At 41.8% G+C, this 21,164-nt stretch overlaps 1 protein-coding gene across 3 annotated transcripts in view; it reads right to left on the bottom strand.

Moving 5' to 3' along the window:
- PRKCQ (protein kinase C theta) overlaps positions 1–21,164 on the bottom strand; it is a 192,892-nt gene that overhangs the window by 35,486 nt on the left and 136,242 nt on the right. For all 3 annotated transcript variants that reach the window (XM_025930476.2, XM_086715011.1, XM_086715012.1), the window contains 2 exons: positions 3,640–3,731; positions 2,053–2,115 (listed from right to left, as the gene is read on the bottom strand). In XM_025930476.2, coding sequence (XP_025786261.1) covers positions 2,053–2,115; positions 3,640–3,731 — 155 coding nt within the window. The remainder of the gene's footprint in view (positions 1–2,052; positions 2,116–3,639; positions 3,732–21,164) is intronic.

The raw sequence follows: 21,164 nt of genomic DNA, 5'->3' as shown, positions 1-21,164 counted from the left end.
AGTGATTCCCTCTAGTGTATTTGACATTTTTGTTTTTGCATTCTTTAGTTGATTTGTTCTTTTTTTGTATTCTGTTTGTTGAAGTCTCACAGGGTTCATCTGCTTTTCTCTGAAGTCCAGTGGGCATCTTTATGACTAGTACTTTGAACTCTTTGTCAGGTAGATTGCCATCTCTATTTTAGTTCTTTTTTGAAGTTTTGTCTTCAATTTGGAGCATATCCTTCTGCCTCCTTATTTTGACTTTTTCTGTTTATTTATATGAATTAGGTGAAAAAGGCACCTCTCCCAGTCTTGAAGGAGTGACTTTGTGTAGGAATGTCCTCTGTATAGACTATATATGCCAGGAAGCTTTGGCTGGCTGGCATCACATTGGGGTGCTCTATGCAGAGGGCTTCTTGGATGGCTGGTTGGAGCTGAAGCAGGTATAGACCAAGGGATCCTGGGGCATTCTGCACCAGGGCTATCCTGGCAGGAAGTGAATATAGGCTGGTGGGTCCTGGGGCAATCCACATCAGTTTGCCTTGGTGGGATGGTTGGAACTAGGGTGGGGAAAGGATAGGGGTGTCCTAGAGTACTTTATATTTGTGCTGCCTTGGCTAGATGGCTGGAGTCATAGGGGGTACTGTCTAGGAGAGCCCTGGTGTGTATCATACTGGGGCAGCCTTAGGGAGATGGCTGGAGCTGTGGCAGGCATGGGTGGGGGGCCGCCTTTAGGGGGATGGATGGATCTGGTGTAGGCTGGCATACTGGGGCTCACTGAAGCAGCAGCCTGGCTACAGTGCCTGGACCCTGCTCCTGTCTGCACTATCAAAGTGGAGGGGGAGCTTAAACAATGGCACCCGCCAGCACCTCTGGCATTGAGGAGAGTTCTACCATCTCCCTCACCATTTGGTGGACATTCAGAGTCTAGTTGTCCCTTAAACTACTTTGCCCCCAGAGGGGCAAGTCTGCATGGCCCTCTTCAGTGCCATCCCTCCCCCTGCAGTTGGTAATATTGGGGGTGGGGATCTCATCATTACTGTGCCTCTATCCTTTGTTGAGCACAAGCTTTCCAGTTGGCCCTCAGTCCTTCAAGAGGAATTGCTCCTTTATATGTTGGAGTAGATTTGTGTGTCCCTGGGAGGAGGTGCATTTAGGGTTTTCCTATGCTGCCATCTCGGACCCCCTCTTACCATTGAACCTTACTGATGACTCTGGTCCAGTGTTATGAACACTTGCCACAGAAGGGCACATAATCCCACTCTCCCAGAGCCTTTTGATTGACTTGCATCTTCCCTTTATATTGGATTCAACATGACCCTCTCACTTTGCTCACTGGGCCAGCCTCCAGCAGCTTCGCCAGCCTCCTGTCTGGCTCTCTCTTTTTTTTTTTTTTTTTTTAATTTTATTTTTTCCCCCCTAATCTTCAGTGAGTCAGAAACCAGACAACCAAGCTTTTGGTGATTTCTATGTTAAATAAGAGTCAACTATATTTTGAGCAAAGAAGTAAGGAGATTAAAGTACAATAGCTTTCCTCTGAGAAGGGTGTGAAAAGATGGTGTATGATAGAGACATTTTGGATGGACATCCACTCATGAAAGAGAGTACACATGGCTTCCTATGCACTTCTACCGGGTGCAGGCAAGTAGGTTTCCACGGGTGTGTATGAGTGTTCAAGGAAGAGCTCCCCTCTTCCCCCACCCAAGAGAACATTCAACAAGCATTCTAGTTGGCCCAAGCAAAAATCAGGAAAAACGAGCTATGAAAGAGACAGAAAGAGAAAGCGATGATTAAGATGCCAAAGGGAAAGCAGGGTAATGGAAGGAGATGAGAAAAGTGGAGGTGAGTGGGGAGAATAACTATATAAGGAAGGCCCAGAATAAAGAGCAAAATGAGAGCAGAACCCTACTTCTTCTGAGATGGGAGTTCCTGACTTGACTGTCCTCACCCCGGCCGTGCAACTTCCTGCCACAAAGCACACTGGCCATTTCACATCACCAGAGCAGAATGATTAAATTAACTGGACAGGGAATCAAGATATCTCTGTATGTGTTTCCAAAGAATAAAATTTACCTGTACACAATTCCTTTGGAATGAAGGAACTGCAGACCCAGAATGATTTCAGCAGCATAGAACCTGAGGGAAGGAAAATCAAAGTTCAGTATGGATGCATTGATGGAACAAAGTAAAATCCCCATTTTAAATAGTGGGTACTCTGTGCAAGTACTGTCTGAGGTGTACCCACACAACTCTGTACACACATAATTTCGTTCAGTCCTAACAAAAGAGAGATGTCTGTTCTATATGTTCAGCCCAAGTCCTCATAGCATGAAACAAAGCTTAACATAGCATGAAACTAACCTTAAGTTAGTCTTACCTGCATCTAGTACTTATTCTTCTAAACTATAATGCTCAAACTTTTTTTTTGCTAATAAAACACACATATACATTAAATGTAATTGTATAAGTATTACAGAAAAATAATTTTCCATTTTATTTTAAACTCTGCTTGGAGCCCTTAGACCTGTGTGCAGGGTCATTCCAAATAGACCCGGCTTGTTTATGGGCAAGAAATGCAGCCCCAGAGGCAGAGGAAGGCAGATGGAAGATGGGAGTGGGATATGCTCTCCATTTGCAGTGATGACAGACACCTGGGAGGCATTGAGGGCACGACAGACAGCATGTGTCTGTGATGGCATTCATGCCTTCCAGAGGTAGTGAGGAAGGTGGGCGGAGAGAATCCGTTAGCACGAAAACCGCCTGATGATTTCTCTGCTGCGGAAATCCCATAAAATTCTCTCTGGGCACGTTGCTGATGGTTCCTGGAGGTGATGAGCTTAGTGGTGTGCGAGCCACTGGCTTTGACAAAAAGCCATTTCAGCCAGAGTTTCTGTGGGAGCTGGTGGGACCCGTCCATCTTTCAACCCAGCTCAGCCTACACCACTCGAAAGTGCTCATTAGAGGTGAATGAAAGATTACTGAGCACCGGGAAAAGGAAGCTAGTGTGTACCCATATTTTTAAGTGGCCCTAGTGGCACAATTTTCTTTTTTCCTGAGTGTCACGGTTTTATTACTGAGGAAACAGGGCCCACAGGAGGAAGAGAGGCAGGGGGTTGTGTGGGACTCAGCTTCATTTCCACCTGGCAAATGCAGTCTGCCTGGTTTCGAAAAAGGTGAAGATTTATTCTCAGAGAGTAAATACCTCTTCTGGTTTCTTAATTCTCAATCCCCCCCCCCCTTAGCCAGATGTTTTATGCCTTCACCTTCAGCTTCCCATCAAAGGCCTTAGAGTTTCATCCCCATGACCACCTTTAAGATCTGTGTTTCATTTGACTGCTTCTTTTCAAAGGGCAAATATTTGCTTCTGGGTTTAGATTAATTAGAAGCTTGATGAGCTAAGTGGTTTCTTAAGACACTAAGTTCTTGATTTCAAAACATGGAGAAATGAAACAAAACAGACTCCAATTTAAGCTTCACAAATGGGGAAAACAGTTGCCTTGTTGGATAGGTCCCCAGGGCGTTACCCTGACCTGAGGTTGTGGCACGCTGAGTGAGGAAACAGGAAAAATGCCACAAGGGAGAAGTATCGATGGGCATCGCAGGTGCTCGGTACCTGACAAGAACAGTGGAAAAACCCCAAACCCTTTAGAGGGCTCTTACGTGGCTCTGGAAAGATCAAACTTGTGGCAACTTTGGATGTGGTACATTAAGTCTCCTCCATTGAGATACTCCATCACAAAAAAGAGGTTTTCCTAGGGAAAAACAAAAACAATTCCAAATTTCAGCTTTTAAAAAAAATAAGGAAACAAGCGCTACTTTCTGAGTGGATTTAGATGATTTCAGGGGAACCAATTCTATCTTGAGATCACTTATAAAAAGACCAAGATAATTTAGCTGATCTACAGCATTTCCGAACACCAAGAAGAAGCTTGGGGCATCTGGGAGGCATATGCGTAACGTTTGCTGGGATACTTACACGCTATGATGCAGCTGATGGGGCACGGCATGAGGAAGGGTCCACCCAGACTCGCCCACCCAACAGTGATGGTGTTGGACACTTAATGGTATACAATGCTGATTGTATACCTGTGGAAATTGATAGTGTGTAGGATGGTAAGGATAACACAAATCAGGTCTCTGACTCCAGGCACAGGGCTTGGAAGCATGCGTTCAACACAACACTTAGTAAGTAGTTCTGAACATACTCTCCAGGTATGGCCCTGTGGTAGGAGTGAGAGTGGGGATGTGCATTCCTGCCTCACCCATCAGATTTGATGAAACACAGTCCTGCCTTCAGCTGACAATTAAGTGTAGCCTTATCTCTTGCCGGTCCTGATTTCACTTGTTGCAAGACCTTGCTGATGAGCTAGCATGTTGCTTCCACCAGAGGACATCATGCGTGTTGCTAGAGCTGGCCCCCTTGAATGGCCGCCATCAAAAGTAATGTTGAGTGGTCTTCAGGTTGAAGACCTCTTCAGGTCTACAGGTCTTCAACATTGTAGTGAGAGTATCAGAAGCGGCTACAATTCCAGTGAGCCTGGGCTCCTCCTCCTATGTGAGGCAGTGCTTCCTCAATAAGTATATATACGACATTTTGAGCATCTCAATTCTAGAGAGTCCTCATGAGCCACAGAATTAGTCATCCTTAAAGTGTGAAGACCTTTAGCATGTCTGCTCATGAATTTGCACCCCAAAGCCTCACTTGGGTGATTTTTTAACAGAATTAACCTTTGAGTTTTCATGTGAGACTAACCGAGGCCCTGGGGCATATGAAGTGACAGTGTTCTGGTCTGATAGTGACCTACATTTCCCACCATTTGTACTGAGGCCAGTTCTCCACAGAACTGGGGAAACCAAGTCTTGTGGTAAATATCTCAATAATTTAGATAAAGATCAGTGTCGTCCCGCTTTTTCTAAACTTGACCTCTGATCTAATTTACTGATTTCTATCTTTAACTGGAGCCCTTTCCCTTATGGACAGGCCAAAATCTCTAGTGATAGATGTGCTAACTTAACATTGATACTTCAAATACAGCTTGAGATTAATCATTTGTTCAGTCCACACACATCTGCTTCATCAATAGCACATGTTTCCTTTAGCTCTTATTCTTGTAAGTACCATGTGGACCACTTCTAATCACCTTTTTTTACCTAAAACTATAATGGTCTGTACGTACACAGTAGTGGAATCTCCTACATGCTCAAAAGAATGAAAGCTATAAGAGCTTAAAGGCCATTTATAACAGTGCTCAGGTGAAGGGTTCCTCTTAAGTGTTAGGATGCTTATAAATCCTTATAAAACTTGAAAATTTGGAATTTATATGTTGTCAGCTAGGACTCGAGGCAAAAGGCCAACCCTAACTTCTACACAACACTGGGCACAGTGGTCCCATCAGTTCTCATGCTTAAGTCAGGTCTGTACCTAGCTATGAAGGGTTGGGGGGTTGAACCTGTGTGGCAAAACACAGACTCTAAGGTACCACAGGACACAGTCATTGTTTACTCCCTTGGGCATTCCAAGAAGACCACACTACCATAGTGATTATTAATTAAATAGTAATGGAGATTTATAGCATCTTGGATGCCACACTTCATCCCACTAAAAGATCTTATGTCTCCATGATAAGTCTTTTAAAACAATCTCTTCTAATTCTCATCTTTATATTAAGCCAGAGGCACTGAAAAAAGCCAATCGATTGCCTTTGGTTATTTATGATGGCATTTTGCTTCAGTTGAAGTGCTTGGTTTGGGTGAATACCAGATAAATGTGGGCTGCTTATAGGGAATAAGGGCAGTCCATGCCTGGAGGTCCAGCTTGGGTGGGCAGGGTGGGGAAACCTGTTATCCTTCTAGAAGGTGCTGTTCTGAGTGTCCTTGCCTTTTTCTGAGGGGTTCTGGATGCTGTTTGGAAGTCCCGGGAAGACATGCATCCAGGGAACTCTTGGGTCTACACTGGGCCCAAGGAGATGGCTCGGTGATGAAGTCGGAATAGACGTACACACACAAACCATGCAGTCCTGGGGTCTGGGTTTCAAAGATCACGTTTTGAAGGATGGATAAATCTTTTAAAATTCGAATCCCAAGCCCCAGTCGTACATACAAACATACATGCGTATATGACGGACGCAGACTTTCATAAATGGTACAAAAATGAGTGCTCTGAGCTGAAGGTGACCTGCCACTGACCTGGAACCCTTGAGCACCACTCTCGAGAAGAAAAGCCTGCCCACGGGAAGGATTCCAGATTGACTCAGGTAGAACCAAACCCAGAAGGACAAGACTCAGGGTAATGGTCAAGACCAGGGCTTTGCCCTTACTGAGAACCAAGTTCGTATGTCTTCTATTTGCGACCATGGAGAAGTTAACCTCCCTTGAGCATTATCTTCTTTATTTGCAAAACAGAGGGATAATATTCCTGTCTCGAGAGGACTGTCATGAGTATTAAATGAGATGATACATGTAGAAAACTGACTCAGGGTTCGCATTCAGCATGCCCTTAATAATTAGTAGCTGTTGTCCTAGGAAAACAATTTAAAAGCTAATCAAAAGACCCCAGCAGATCAAAAGAACTAAATAAACGGAGAGAGATTCCATGTTCATGAATAGGAATATAATATTGTCAAGATGTCAATTCTTTCCAACTTATAGGTTTAGTGAAATCCCGGTCAAAATCCTATTGAATTATTTGTGGACCTCTATAAACTGATCCTAATGTTTACACAGAGGCAAAAGACCCAGAACAGCCAAAAAAATTTTTGGAAGAACAAAGTTGGAGGTCAGAACTACCCATCTTCAAGACTCGCCACAAAGCTATAGTCATCAAGACAGTGTGGTGTTGACAAAAGAATGGACAGATCAAATGGAACAGAGTTTAGAAACAGACCCTCACAAATACAGTCAACTGATCTTTGAAAAAGAAGCAAAAGCAATAATACAGTGGAACAAAGGTAGTCTCTTCCAGAAATGGTGCTGGACATCTATATGAGTAATTCCGCCTTTAATTTTCATTACATCTTCTGGAAAAAAATTGCATGACGTCAAAAACCAAACTCCAGCAGATCCTTCTCAGCAAAAGGACTCCTCAGAAAAGAGGAAAGCAGAGAGCCAGGTCTCCTCCAGTGCTGTCCTATCTTTTCTGCTCATGAACTGACAGAACACGTGAAGCAGGGTAATGAGGAGCGACGGGGAGAGGGGGTGGCTTATGACCCCCACACACCAGTAAGGACCTCTCTTTACACCGGGAACTACATTAACTAACACACACGATTCTTTTGGCGAGTCAGAACTGAAGTTGTGAGGGTCTGGGGGACAGTGTGCTCCAATCTGCCCTGGACTTAGACTTTGCCAGCAGTTCCTGGGATAGCAAGCATGGAGTAGAAATTCTGGTCTCTGTGCCACCACTGACTGGCTGGGTGATCAATAGATCATGCCATCCTTGGGCCTCAGTCTCAACCTCAGGGAAGCAAGAAGTGCTGATGAAATTCCCCTTCAGTAGCCTCAACACTCCCTGGTTTTCACCATACACTTAATTTTTTTTTTCCCTTGGGGAAAAAGATGACATTAATAAACTATTAAGTACATTATAAGATCCATGCGGTGCTTCTCAGGTGATAAATACCTATAAGAGGATGTGATGCTTGCAAAATTCTTCAGAGATGTCTTTGAAACAATGCATATTTGAAGTAAAATTAGGGACACCTGGGTGGCTCAGTCGGTTGGACGTCCAACTTCGGCTCAGGTCATGATCTCACGGTTTGTGAGTTGGAGCTCCGTGTCGGGCTCTGTGCTGACAGCTCAGAGCCTGGAGCCTGCTTCAGATTCTGTGTTTCCCTCTCTTTCTGCCCCTCCCCTACTTGCACTCTCTCTCTCCCTCTCGCAAAAATAAACATTAAATTTTTTTTTTTAAAAAAAGGATAGAGATGAGCCTTCCTTTAGAACCCTCCTCAAAGGAGAGGAAGTGTTATGGCCCACCATGCCACCCCAAGGAAGGTCCTACAATAGGGGTCAGATGGCTTCCTCCCATGTAAGTAGTCTCCTGGTTATGCTCCTAGAACATGGCGATCGGTTGGGCGCAGATACCCCTGTGTCCCAAGGGTCTTGACTGCTTTAACATTTAAATCAATCCCACCAATGGCTGAAGATCAGAATATGTTAGGGCAGAATTTGCCTTAGCACTGTTTTGAGTAGACATCAAATGGCAAGAAAATAACTTTTTGACTGGTCTTTCTATTTTGTTTCTGAATCACGCGTTTTATTCTCTTAGAACTCAAGCAGGCCTGCTTAAAGAAGAACACTTCTGACTTTGGAAAAGAATAGAAACAAAGGAGTAGAGCCTGACAACCTGTAGAGCTATTGTCCCCAGTTCAATCAGTGAGTTTTTTCACTTTGCCTACGTAGGAGGCAAAAACATAGCGTTTTGTCAAGTAGCTCTGTGGAAAAGCGAAATTTATAAAAGGAAGGTTGCCTCTCTTAGCTAGTTCCCTGCAGGACGAAACCCATTAAGGTTCTTGCAATCTCTGTTGCTGTTAACTCAAATGGACGGATTTGTAAAGTGAATGTTCCAGTAAGGGCCCGTGTCTATACTATTTGTAGTCTTTACAGTGTGAGTTCTCTGAGCGTCCTTCCATCATCCACTGATTTTATTAATGAAATGATAAAACACTGAGCATATTTCCTGACCTATCCTGTCAGGAACATAAGTTGAGTTGTGGTTTGACAGTACAAGGGGCCACTGGAAGAAGTGACTGACTGAATAGTCCTTAAGAACCTCTGACCAACCAGAAAGTATTTGACATACCATTCAATTACATTTATTTATCAACTTTCCTGATTATAACTATGGCATACAGGCTGTTTGTATGCCAGACCACAGAAACAAGAGTCACAGTTATGTATTGCTTTGCTGTGATTTTCTGACAGCTGAGCACAATAATCAATGCTGATATTCTGTAGATAGATGGGTATTCAATGCTCTGTAGTTTGTTTTTTTTTTTTTTTTTTTGGTGCTTTAAAAAATGGTATTATTATATTCTTGTAAGATCACTTAAATATTATATATCAACTACTTTCAAAAATTCAAAACAGCCTAGCCTTTTTGCGAAGAATTCTGTAGGTATGTGTACAAAGTCCTGGATATTTTCCAGTTTCCACAAATATGTCATTACTTGGCTGACGGAACATTGTAGTTGGCTCTCCTACGTTCTTACAAAAATATGAGCTCACTGTAGGGAGACTCCAATGTCTCAGTACTTTTGTATTCATTTATTTTATGAAATATCTATATAAAATTTAGCTGTAACAGTAATTTATACTGAGAAAAAGGAAAGGAAGTAAACATTGTACATAAGAATAAAAATATCTAAGTATTTTGCTAATCTAAGAACTAGAAAAAGTCATTAAAAGATTTTTTTTTGAATGTTTATTTTTGAGAGAGACAGAGCATGAGCAGGAGAGGGGCCAAGAGAGAAGGAGACACAGAATCTGAAGCAGGCTCCAGGCTCTCAGGCCCAATGCGAGGTTCGAACTCATGAACCCTGAGATCATGGCCTGAACTGAAGTCAAATGCTTAACCGACTGAGCCACTCAGGCACCCCAGAAAAAGTCATTTTTTAGATAATATCTTATGTACTCATTTCAGTGGTATTCAAGGCCAAATTCCTTTAATAATTCTCGTCTAAATTTAAGACCTTGCCTTTGAACCTCTCCCTTAGTGACTCCCATCATTTTTACTTAAGACTCAGCACATGGAGAGTGTAACTCGTGTCAGAAGTAGGGGTGGGGTCCCCTTCAGAGTGTGAACTACCTCAGAAGTTTTTACTTCTACTTATCGTTGCCCTAAAGCAAGGTTCTGGTTGAGAATTACAACCCGTGAGAGCTGCCTTTTTGACATCCTCAGCTCTGTGGTCGTGCGGAAATGGGGGCGCTTCCTGTCTGGGAGAGCACAGAGCTGGGGGCAGGGCTGCCCAAGCTGTGTGCTCAGAACACGGCAGGCACAGAGTTTGCATCCGGTGGGTACATGCGTGGGGCACACTGGATGTTGGGCTCACCCGTATAGTTTTACACCCTCTGTCAGTTTGGTCACACCAGCGCTCAATTTCTTAGGTGTGCCTACAGTTTAGAAGGCTGGGGAATTCTGAAATCTGGATCCCTGTATCTATCGCTTTCTTCCATATTGAGCTATAAATTCAAACATCATATAACAACAGGCTTATTTCCTTTTTCATTAGGGACATGTCCTCAAAAAAACAAACAAACCAAATAGATTTGTATACATTTTTATGTCTAAATATGGAGTGGGGAGAGTGGGCGAAAGAGAGTGCTCTCTGCAGACCTGCAAACTCGTTCATTAGGGGTTGTTTATATTTCTACTATAAACTCTAATTAGTAAAATTCACTGCCTTTAATAGACCTATTAGTACATTTCAGAAATAATGTGCCTAAATTTCTAGAGGTTTGTACCTTGCAACGGGAACTCCGGCTCAGTAGGTGTTTCCTGGCTTCGTTGTCCCACAGGGCCTTTTTGCATTAACTAACAAATTATTTTCTTTCATAACAAAGTATAAACAGGACTCCATTTCATGCATTTTAAAATGGTTCCCCCTGATATGATAAGGTCTCTACTGAGAAGCAATGTAGCAGTTAGGCCTATGGACTTCACCACTGAACTGCCTGAATTGGAGCCCTGGGTCCCCTGCTTGGCAGGTGTTTGACCTTTGATGGGTTGCTTGTGCCCTTAGGAGCCCCTCAATTCCTTTATCTGTAAAATGGGGATGATAACATGGTCTACTTCGTAGGGTTGCTATAAAGGCTAAAGGAGCTAAAATACTTAACACACCTACAACCTGGATTGGCACCTGGTGAATGCTCTATAAATGTCAGCTGTTAGTACATTTACAGCTACAGTTATTGTACATGTATGATATATGTGAAGATGTATGTTGAGACATATATTCACAAGTACAAAATAATCTCAGGAACAGGCTGAGTTTTAACATAAAAGACGAGTTAGGAATATATGGTTTTGATGTAGAAATGGCCTACTTTGCTGAAGATTTTAGTCCCCAAATTATTAATACTAGATTTAGTTAATGAAACTAAATTACTTAGTTTCTAAATTAGTTACTAAAAAAAGATGAAAAGGAACATAGATGTAGAAGTTTGAGTACTACCTTTTGAGTGCCTTTGAATATTAGAACTTGGAATGAGTCTCTTCTTTTTATAGTACTTTTACACATTTTCCAATTTTTAAAGTATGTTTTGGTGTAATTTTATAATTCAGGAACATATTAATGGGATTTAATTATAAGTCAGAGACAAATATGAGGTCACTCACATGTAGAACTTAAGAAACAAAACAGATGAACACAGGGGAAGGGAAGGAAAAATAAGACAAAAACAGAGAGGGAGGCAACCCATAAGAGACTCTTAACTACAGAGAACAAATAGGGTTACTGGAGGGGAGGGGTGTGGGGGAATGGGCTGTGTGGGGGATGGGCATTCCAGAGGGCGCTTGCTGGGATGAGCACTGGGTGCTATATGTAAGGGATGAATCACCGGGTCCTACTCCTGAAACCAATACTACACTGTATGTTAACTAGAATTTAAATAGCTGGGGCCTTGCACTCTGGCCAATGTATCCATTCCAAAGAGGTCTGGAATAAGTCCGAATTACTGAGAGATCAAAAGTAGTATTGTTATCTGTAGCGCTGGTGTGGGAGTTTAGATTAAACATCTGATGTAAAGCAAGGTGCTGGCTGGTGTAGATCATCCAAGTTGAAAATGGCAGGTGAAACACTTTGATGAAGGAAGGGCCAGGCACAGGGCAGGAGCATCTTCTGATTACATACTTTTAACATCGCCTCTAATGAAAATGATACAAATAGAGTCATCCTTTCAAAGAAGACCCAAAGTAACTGAAAAGACCTAAAAAGGGAAGCTTCATGAAAATAAAAATCTCTATTCCTAATAGGAAAGAGAGGATTCTAAAATTACAGAGACAGATTTCAAAAAGGTAGCTGTGTAATCCCCACGGGGCTGCTTGCACACACAAATGTCATTTAGAGAAGTGAAGAGTTCTAGAACTGTCAACACATGTCCCTTAAAAATATTGTTTTCAATATTGATATCTTGTGAATAAGTAATTTTTTTTTGAGAGAGAGAGAGAAAGTGCGCGCGCGCGCGCACATGAGTGGGGGAGGGACAGAGCGAGAGTCCCAAGCAGGCTCCAGCTGAGCTGCCCAGGTGCCCCTGTGAATGAATATTCTTTTTTTTTTTTTTTTTAATTTTTTTTTCAACGTTTATTTATTTTTGGGACAGAGAGAGACAGAGCATGAACGGGGGAGGGGCAGAGAGAGAGGGAGACACAGAATCGGAAACAGGCTCCAGGCTCCGAGCCATCAGCCCAGAGCCCGACGCGGGGCTCGAACTCACGGACTGCGAGATCGTGACCTGGCTGAAGTCAGACGCTTAACCGACTGCGCCACGCAGGCGCCCCGAATATTCTAAAATTCATGAGGGGGGAATTGCAAAGGTAGACTCAAAAGGTTTATTAATATAATGTGCCTTCTATACTGCCTTCTCCTTAAGAATGATCATAATCCCTTTTCAAAAAATCAGTTTTTAAATTTTTGAGAGAGAGTGCAAGCAGGGGAGAGGAGCAGAGAGAGAGAGAGAGAAACTCAAGCAGGCTCCACACTCAGCAAGGAGCCTGATGCGGGGCATGACCCTGGGATCATGACCTGAGCCAAAATTAAGGGTCAGTCACTCCATCAACGGAGCCACCAGGTGCCCGGATTAAAAATCCTTTTTACTAAGAGAATGAAAATAAAGAGCCTGGGACATTATTTAGTGCTAACTGCTATTCAATATAGTCAAACACTGAATAAATAAGAGAACAGTTGCCAAATGTGCACATGTTATTGGATGCATGTGGACTTAATGGCACTAAAGACATTCATAATCTTATCAAACCAGGAGCAATTTTGGAAAAAAAAATGGAGAACTTGGCAAGTAGGCAAATATCATGCAAATGAGGTCAGGAATATAGACTCCATCTCTGGAAAAAGGAGGAAACAATCCTAGCTTTCTTTCCTCCAAAGGCTAGTAAGTTAATGTCACAAATCATATATGGAGAAGACCTGCATGGTCTGAAGAAATAAGACTGGAATATTTTTTAGAAAGTAGTGCCTCTTTCAGAGTATCCTATGTGAAGCATATTTAATAAATGCTGTAATATCCAATATTATAGGATAAGACAGAAATTGGAGAGTAGAGTTAGACTCTTTGGGATCTACCCTAACTGAGCCAGTGGAAAGGGTGGGAGGTGCACCCTGGAGAACAAAGAACATCTCGTCCAAACTAAAATGAAAAAAATACACCTATTTAGCTCTGTGCCTGGGATAGTGTAAGAACGGATTACATATTAACCTTTCCTGTGTAAAGCATTAATCTGTGTTACAGTCAGAGCAAGGCTGGCCCCAACATCTGCAAAGTCTAGAGCAAGAGTACCAATGGATGCCAATGCCATATGTAAAAACATTTAAATGTGACAAATCAACCATGCCCACTATTGCATTAAATATATTCTATGTTCCTATATATTCATATGTACAGAGTGCTAGACAGCTCCCCCTCTGTTGCTTGGTTCCAAGGTTGAGATTGCACAAAGGATACTTCCCTAATGAGTTGTGAGTTGGATTTGGTGTTTAGGCACCTTGAAATCTCAATTTTTTCTAATAATTTTGGACAGATGATAGGATTTAGAAAAGAGCATTGATGTGATCAGCTAGGCTGATCTTTGGATCTCCATTTCTTTTTAAAAAAATTTTTTAAATGCTTATTTATTTTTGACAGGGAGACAGAGCATGAGCAGGGGAAGGGCAGAGAGAGAGGGAGACACAGAATCGGAAGCAGGCTCCAGGCTCTGAGCTGTCAGCACACAGCCCGACACGGGGCTCAAACTCACAGACCGTGAGATCATGACCTGAGCCGAAGTAGGACGCTCAACTGACTGAGCCACCCGGGCACCCCATTGATCTCCATTTCTTTAGCTGCAATATGAGGGAAGCTGTTGACCCCCAAAATTGCAACAGCTCCTTCCTACACTTAAACTTCTAAAAATTTATCTAGATAAAATTAACACACAATATTCGTTTCAGGTGTACGACACAGTGATTCAGCACTTGTACACATTGTGAAATGGTCACCTAAGTATAATTACCATCTGTCACTTTATAATACGCTATCATAGACTGCATTCTCCATACTGTACATTACATCCCCATGACTTATCCATTTCATAGCTAGAAGTTTGTAGTTCTTCATCTCCTTTGCCCATTTCACCCTGCTAATCCCCCTCCTCTCTGTCAATTGTCCGTCTAGTCTCTGTTTCCATGAGTCTGGGTTTTGTATTGTTTTTGTTTTTTAGATTCCACGTAAAAGTGAAATCATGTGGTATTGGTCTTTCTCTAATTATTTTACTTGGCATAATACATTCAAGGTCCAAACATGTTGTAAATATCAAGGTTTCATTCTTTTTTTTTTATAGCTGAGTAGTAGTCATTACACACACACACACACACACACACACGCACACACACCCCACACATACATATACACATCTTCTTTATCCACTCAGCCATTGATGGTCACTTAGGTTATTTCCATATCTTGACTATTATATCTTTTCAAATGAATGTTTTCATTTTCTTTGGACAAATAGCCAGAAGTGACTGGATCCTATGGCAGTGTGATTTTTACATTTGTGAGGAACCACCATACTGTTTGCCATAATGGCCACACCATTTACATTCCTACCAATAGTACACAAGGGTTCCCCTTTCTCCACATCCTTGCCAACTCTTGTTATTTCTTGACTTTTTGACTTTAGCCATTCTGACAGGTGTTAGGTTCTAGCTCATTGTGGTTTTGATTTGCATTTTCCTGATGATGAGTGATGTTGAGCAGCTTTTCATGGGTCTGTTGGCCATCTGTATTTCTTTCTTTCTTTTTTAATGTTTGCTTGTTTTGAGGGAGAGCATGAGTAGGGAAGGGGCAGAGGGGGTGGGGGGAGATAGGAAATCCCAAGCAGGCTCCGTGCTGCCAGTGCTGAGCCCAATGCAGGGCTTGAACCCTTGAACTGTGAGATCATGACCTGAGCCTAAACCAAGAGTTGGATGCTTAACTGACTGAGCCACCCATGCACCCCATCTGGTTTTCTGAATTGAAGAAATGTCTTTTCATGTCTTCTGCCCATTTTTAAAATCAGGTTGTTTTTGGATATTGAGTTGTATCAGTTCTTTATATATTTTGAATGCTATTCCTTTATCAGTTATCATTTGTAAACATCTCCCATCAGTAGAACCCCTTCAGTAGGTTGCCTTATCTTTTTGTTCATGGTTCCTTTCTGTGAAAAAGGTCTTTAGTTTGAGGGAGTCTCATTTATTTTTGTACTTGTTCCCTCATCTGAGGAGACAGATCTAAACAAATATCACTCAGACTAATGTCTAAGGGCTTACTGCCTATGTTTTCTTCTAGGAGTTTTGTAGTTTAACTTACATTTAAGACTTTATTTTGAGCTTATTTTTGTGTATGGTGTAAGAAAGTGGTCTGGTTTCATTCTTTTGCATGTAGCTGTCCAGTTGTCCCAACACCATGTAATGAAGAAACTCTTTTCTCCATTGTATATTCTAGGTTCCTTTGTCAAAGATTGTAAAAGCATGGGTTTATTCCTGTATTCTTTATTTTTTATTCTCTTATGTGTGTGTTGTGCCAATATCATTCTGTTTTGATGACTATGACTTTGTAGTATAGCTTGAATTTAAGGAGCATGATCACACAAGCTCTGTTGTTCTTCCTCCAAGATGTTTTGGCCATTGGGTTCTTCTGTGATTCCCTACAAAAATTAAAAGTTTTGTTGTTGTTCTGTGGAAAATGCCACTGGTAGTTTGGTAGGAATTGCACTGAATCTGTAGATTGCTTTGGGTAGTATGAATACTTTAACAGTATTAATTCTTTTAACCCGTAAGTACTGAATACGTTTCTATTTATTTGTGTCATCTTCAATTTCTTTCATCAATGTCTTAGATTAGTCATAGTACAGGTCTTTTACTTTCTTGGCTAAATTTATTCCTAGGTATTTTATTCTTATCAATGCAATTGTAAATGGAATTGTTGTCTTAATTCCCCTTTCCACAACTTCATTATTGGTGTATAGAAATCAACAGATTACTGTATATTAAATTTTTATATCCTACAGCTTTACATGAATTAATTACTTCTAGTAGTTTTCTGGTGGAGTTTTTAGGGTTTTTTGTATGTATAGTATCATGTTATCTGAAAATAGTTTTACTTCTTTTCCAACTTGAATGCCTTTAACATCTTTTCCTTGTCCGATTGTTGTGACTAGAGCTTCCAATATGAGGTTAAATGAAAGTGACGAAAGAGGACACTGTTGTCTTTTTCCCAGTCTCGGAGTAAAAACTTTCAACTTTTCACTGTTGAATATGATGATAGCTGTGGGTTTGTCATACATAACCTTTGTTATATTACGTTCCCTCTGTAACCACTTGGTTGAGTGTTTTAATCATAAACGGATGTTGAAAATTATCAGATTCTCTTTCTGCATTGAGTGATATTATTATTATCCTTTTTGTTAATGTTGATTAATTTGTGGATGTTAACCATCCTGCATCTCTGGAATAAATCCCACTTTATCATGGTGTATGATTTTTAAAAATGTATTATTGAATTCAGTTTGCTAATATTTTGCTGAGAATTTTTGCATCAATGTTCATCAGGGACATAGCCTGTAATTTTCTTTCTTTCATTCTTTTTAACAATTTATTGTCAAATTGGTTTCCATAAAACACCCAGTGCTCATCCCAACAGGTGCCCTTCCCCTCTTTCACCCTCCCACCCACTTTCCCCTCTCCCCCCACCCCCATCAACCCTTAGTTTGTTCTCAGTATTTAAGAGTCTCTTATGGTTTGCCTCCTTCCCTCTCTGTAACTATGTAATTTTGTTTTTTGTGGTGTCTTTGGTTTGGAATGGGGGTAATTCTGGCCTCACAAAATGTGTTTGGAAGTGTTCCTTCCTCTTCAGTTTTTTGGAAGGGTTAGAAAAACATAGGTATTAACTCTTCTTGAAATGTTAAAGAGCCTGATGCAGGGCTTAAACCCACAAACCGTGAGATCATGACCTGAGCTGAAACCAAGAGCCGGATGCTTAATCCACTGAGCCACCCAGGTGCCTCCATTTGTATTTCTGAATTGAAGAAATGTCTATTCAGGTGCTCTGCCCATTTCTGATCAGGACTGATCATGGACTTCAGCCATCTGATCATGGACTTGTGTTTGAATCAGTAATACAAAAGATCCTATTTCATTACTTGTCATCAGTCCGATCAGATATTAGTTCTTGATTCAGTCTCAGAAGATTGTCTGTTTCTAGGAATTTTTCCATTTCTTCTAGGTTGTCCCATTTGTTGGCATATAGTGATTGGTAGTAGTCTTTTATGATCCTTTGCATTTCTGTGGTGTTGGTAACTTCTCTTTCATTTCTGATTTATTTGGGCCCTCTTTTTTTCTTGCAGCTGGCCAAAAGTTTATCAATTTTATCTACCTTTTCAAAGAACTAGTTCTTAGTTTCATTGATATTTTTTTTGTCTTTATTTCATTATTTCTGCTGTAAGCTTTAGTATTTCCTTCCACTAACCCTGGGCTTTTTTGTTCTTCTTTTTCAGGTTCTTTTAGGTGTCAGGTTTTATTGTTTGAGATTTTTCTTTCCTCTTGAGGTGGTCCCATATTGTTATCAACTTCCCTCTTAGAACTGCCTTAGGGGTGTCCCATGTATTTTGAACTGTTGTGTCCCACTTTCATTATCTCCAGGTATTTTAAAATTTCTTCTTTGATTCCTTCATTGACCCATTGTTTAGAAGCATGTTTAACCTCTACGTGTTCATGTTTTTTCCAGTTTTCTTCTTGTAATTGATTTTTAGTTCCATATGATTGTGGTCAGAAAAGAAGTTTGGTATGACTTCAGTCATCTTAAATTTATTAAATCTTATTTTGTGGCCTCAAACGTGATCTAGGCTAGAAAATGTTCCATGTGCACTTGAAAAGAATGCATATTCCCCTGTTTTGGGGTGGAGTGTTCTGGATATATCTACCAAGTCCATCTGGTCTAACGTGTTAAGGCCAAAGCTTCCTTATTCAGAAAGGCAGTGGGAGATGCCTTGGTTGTACATGACTGTGGGCTTCAGTAACGCAGCAGGAGAGTGCCTTGTCTGTGCACGTGTGCTGGCTTTTGGCAGGTTGTGGGAGAACACTGTGACCACTGGCATTCAAGGCAGCACGGGAGTTTTACAACTGCCTGCACCTGCAGACTTTAGCTGGAGAGCAGGAGAACTCCATGACCGTTTGCACAGTCCTGCGCCAGGCAGGGAGCAAAGGACAGCTGCAACCATCTGCACGTTCCAGCCTCAGCATGTACTGTGACTGCTCGCTGCAACCTGTTCCAACAGGTGGTGGAAGGGGGCCATGTTAGAGTCTGCCTGCCCTTGCTAATGGGCCAGGTGGAGAGTGCGATAGTGGCCTCTACCAGTGCCTCCATCTGCACGGAGGGTCACAGCTGTCCTCTACTCCAGTTGATGTCCCCAAATCAGCAAATCAATCTGTCTCACATATAGTCTAGGCATTTTTCAAACTGTTGTTTTCCCACTGGATCTTGAGGTGAGTGAGACTGTGTGTGAGCCCTCCAAGAGGGGAGTCTTGTTTCCCATAGCACTTTGGGACCCTGGATATCAGCCCTGTTGGTTTTCCAAGCCTGATGTTCTGGGGGTTCTTCTCTCCGGTGTAGATTCCAGGGACTAGCGTGTCTGATGTGGGACACCAATTCCTTGCTCCTTTGTGAGAAGTACCTATCTGGTGAGATCCCTCCCTATTATGTGTTGCTGAGCTGAGGGTGAGGTTTCTGCAAGACTGTATCTCAACATGGTCCTTTTATCCTTTGCTGTGGAAAGCAATTCATCTAGTTTTCAGATCTCCTGCAGAGGGAAATGATCCATATGTAACTGTGGATTTGGTCTGTCCATGGAAGAACACGAATTGAAGATCTTCATGTAATGCCATCTTAGACCTCTTCCCTAATGCCTTATCTATGGAGGCTGTCATTGTAAGAAAAAGAAATGAGTATAGCAAATCAAGTTCGTGGCTATAAGCAACCAAGATATCCCCCAGTGGGTGAATGTATCAACAAGCTGTGGTATATCCAGACAATGGAATATAATTCAGCAATGAAATAAGCTGGAAAGTCATGTATTTAAAGTTCCTCCATGGCTTTTCATATCATTAAGCAACAGGAGCCAGTATGAAAAGTCATCCATACTGAATGATTCCAACTACGTGACATTTTGCAAAAGGTGAAACTCATGGAGACAGTAAAGAGATCAGTGGTTGCCAGGGGTGGAGGTAAGGGAGGAAAGAATACGCAGGGTACAGAGGATGTTTAGGGCAGTGAAATGGCTCCGAATGATACCATAATAGGGGGATACATGTCATAGATTTATCAGAATCTATATGATGTTCAATACAAGAAGTAATCCTAATGTAAAGTATGGACTTCAGTGAATAATGTATCAATATTGATTCTTCAGCTGTAACAAATGTACCACCGCAGAAACTCTGGGGGGCTGGCAGGGACGAAAGGGGACTATCTACCTTCCACTCAGTTTTTCTGTAAACCTAAATCTGCTCTAAAAATTAGTCTATTAATTAAAAAAAAAAAACTAGTAGTTCTAGGCTAGCCATACAAAGTGACGCTAATATAGGACTAGAAAAAACATGTTTAAGATTCTTCCTCATGTGGAATTCATACAAAGATCGATAAAATAATGACAGAAGAATATGGGGACTAGTAAAGGTCTACTAAATTCTTATAATGTTTATGTGTCCTATACAGGTAGAAATTTACACAAACAAGGTAGCATTCGGGTTCTATGTGAAATCTTCCTTGAAAATATGTCCAGAAACATTTATATTTACTTTCCACTTTTATATTTGTACTTATATTTACACTTAGTATATGTGCTGCCGAAGCGAGCACTATTTATATTTACACTTAATCAGAGTATTTGTAACTGCTCTTCTAGAAAAAAATGTAATAGTTTCCTGCAGAATTACTGCTTGTGTCTCTTAGCCTATGGAACACTCAGGCTTTCTAAGAGCTCGTTCACATTCCGGATAAATGCAAATCCTTGTGGATATAGAATGCATGTGGATGGATTTCGACTTCTTTGTCCAAAGGCTGTTTTCACCTGGCCACCTCCCATCCTGCACCTTCTCCTCAAACTCTGGCTCTCAGATGATACCTCGCAGTTCATGCTCTGTCTTGTAGGACTCCTTATCGCTGCCCTCACTGCAGACTTTATGGGCCTTTCGATGTCTCTGCACTGTTCATTCCTGTCCCTGTCGTGTCCAGTCTGAGACAGCTTCCTTCTTTACCATAGTGACACAACCATGATGTGCACTCTCGAATGTTCTCTCCTGCCTCCCGCGCTCACTTTGTCACTCAGAAGTGCCCCTCTCTGTACCAGAGTTTGCTCTACACCCTACCCTAAGCTTTGCATTTTCTAAAATCTTCCCCCCCCTGAATTTCTCCCTTTTGTCTGGCTTCTTCCTCCATCTCAAGGGTTCTCTGCTAACCCTAGAGCCCTGTGATCACACAAACTTCCATTTTCAGAAACATGCTTTCTGGAAGACTCGGATATAACCCCTGAGTCTACCCACCCGCCACTCACTCAAGACTCTGTAACCTGACCTAGCCCTTCATCCTTCTGCGCGATGCTTCTGTTCTTCCTGAACAACCAGGCAGCACCCCCCACCACTCGGTATACACAGTCCCCTCTTTCTTGAAACCCTTCCCTCTCCATTAATTCTACTCCTCTGATCCTCCCCTCCCCTCCCTGAGGGGTCTTTCTCTGTCACTTACCTTTGCTCCTGCACTTCTTAAAGAGGCGGACAGTGCTTTGCTTTGGTGCTTGAACCTCCTCAGTGGGTTGATTACAACTCACATACATTCCTATACTTTCAACTACTGCCGGTTTGTAAAGAGTCCCACGCTTCTCCCTTACTCAATGTGTGTGTGTGTAATCTCCTCAAATGCAAAGTGGCCTTTAGTTTTGTTAAAAA

Source organism: Puma concolor, chromosome B4 (assembly GCF_028749965.1).
Source record: "Puma concolor isolate L17-30 chromosome B4, mPumCon1.1.hap2, whole genome shotgun sequence".
In the NCBI taxonomy this organism is placed as follows: domain Eukaryota; kingdom Metazoa; phylum Chordata; class Mammalia; order Carnivora; family Felidae; genus Puma; species Puma concolor.
This window is presented reverse-complemented; position numbering and strand designations above follow the sequence as displayed.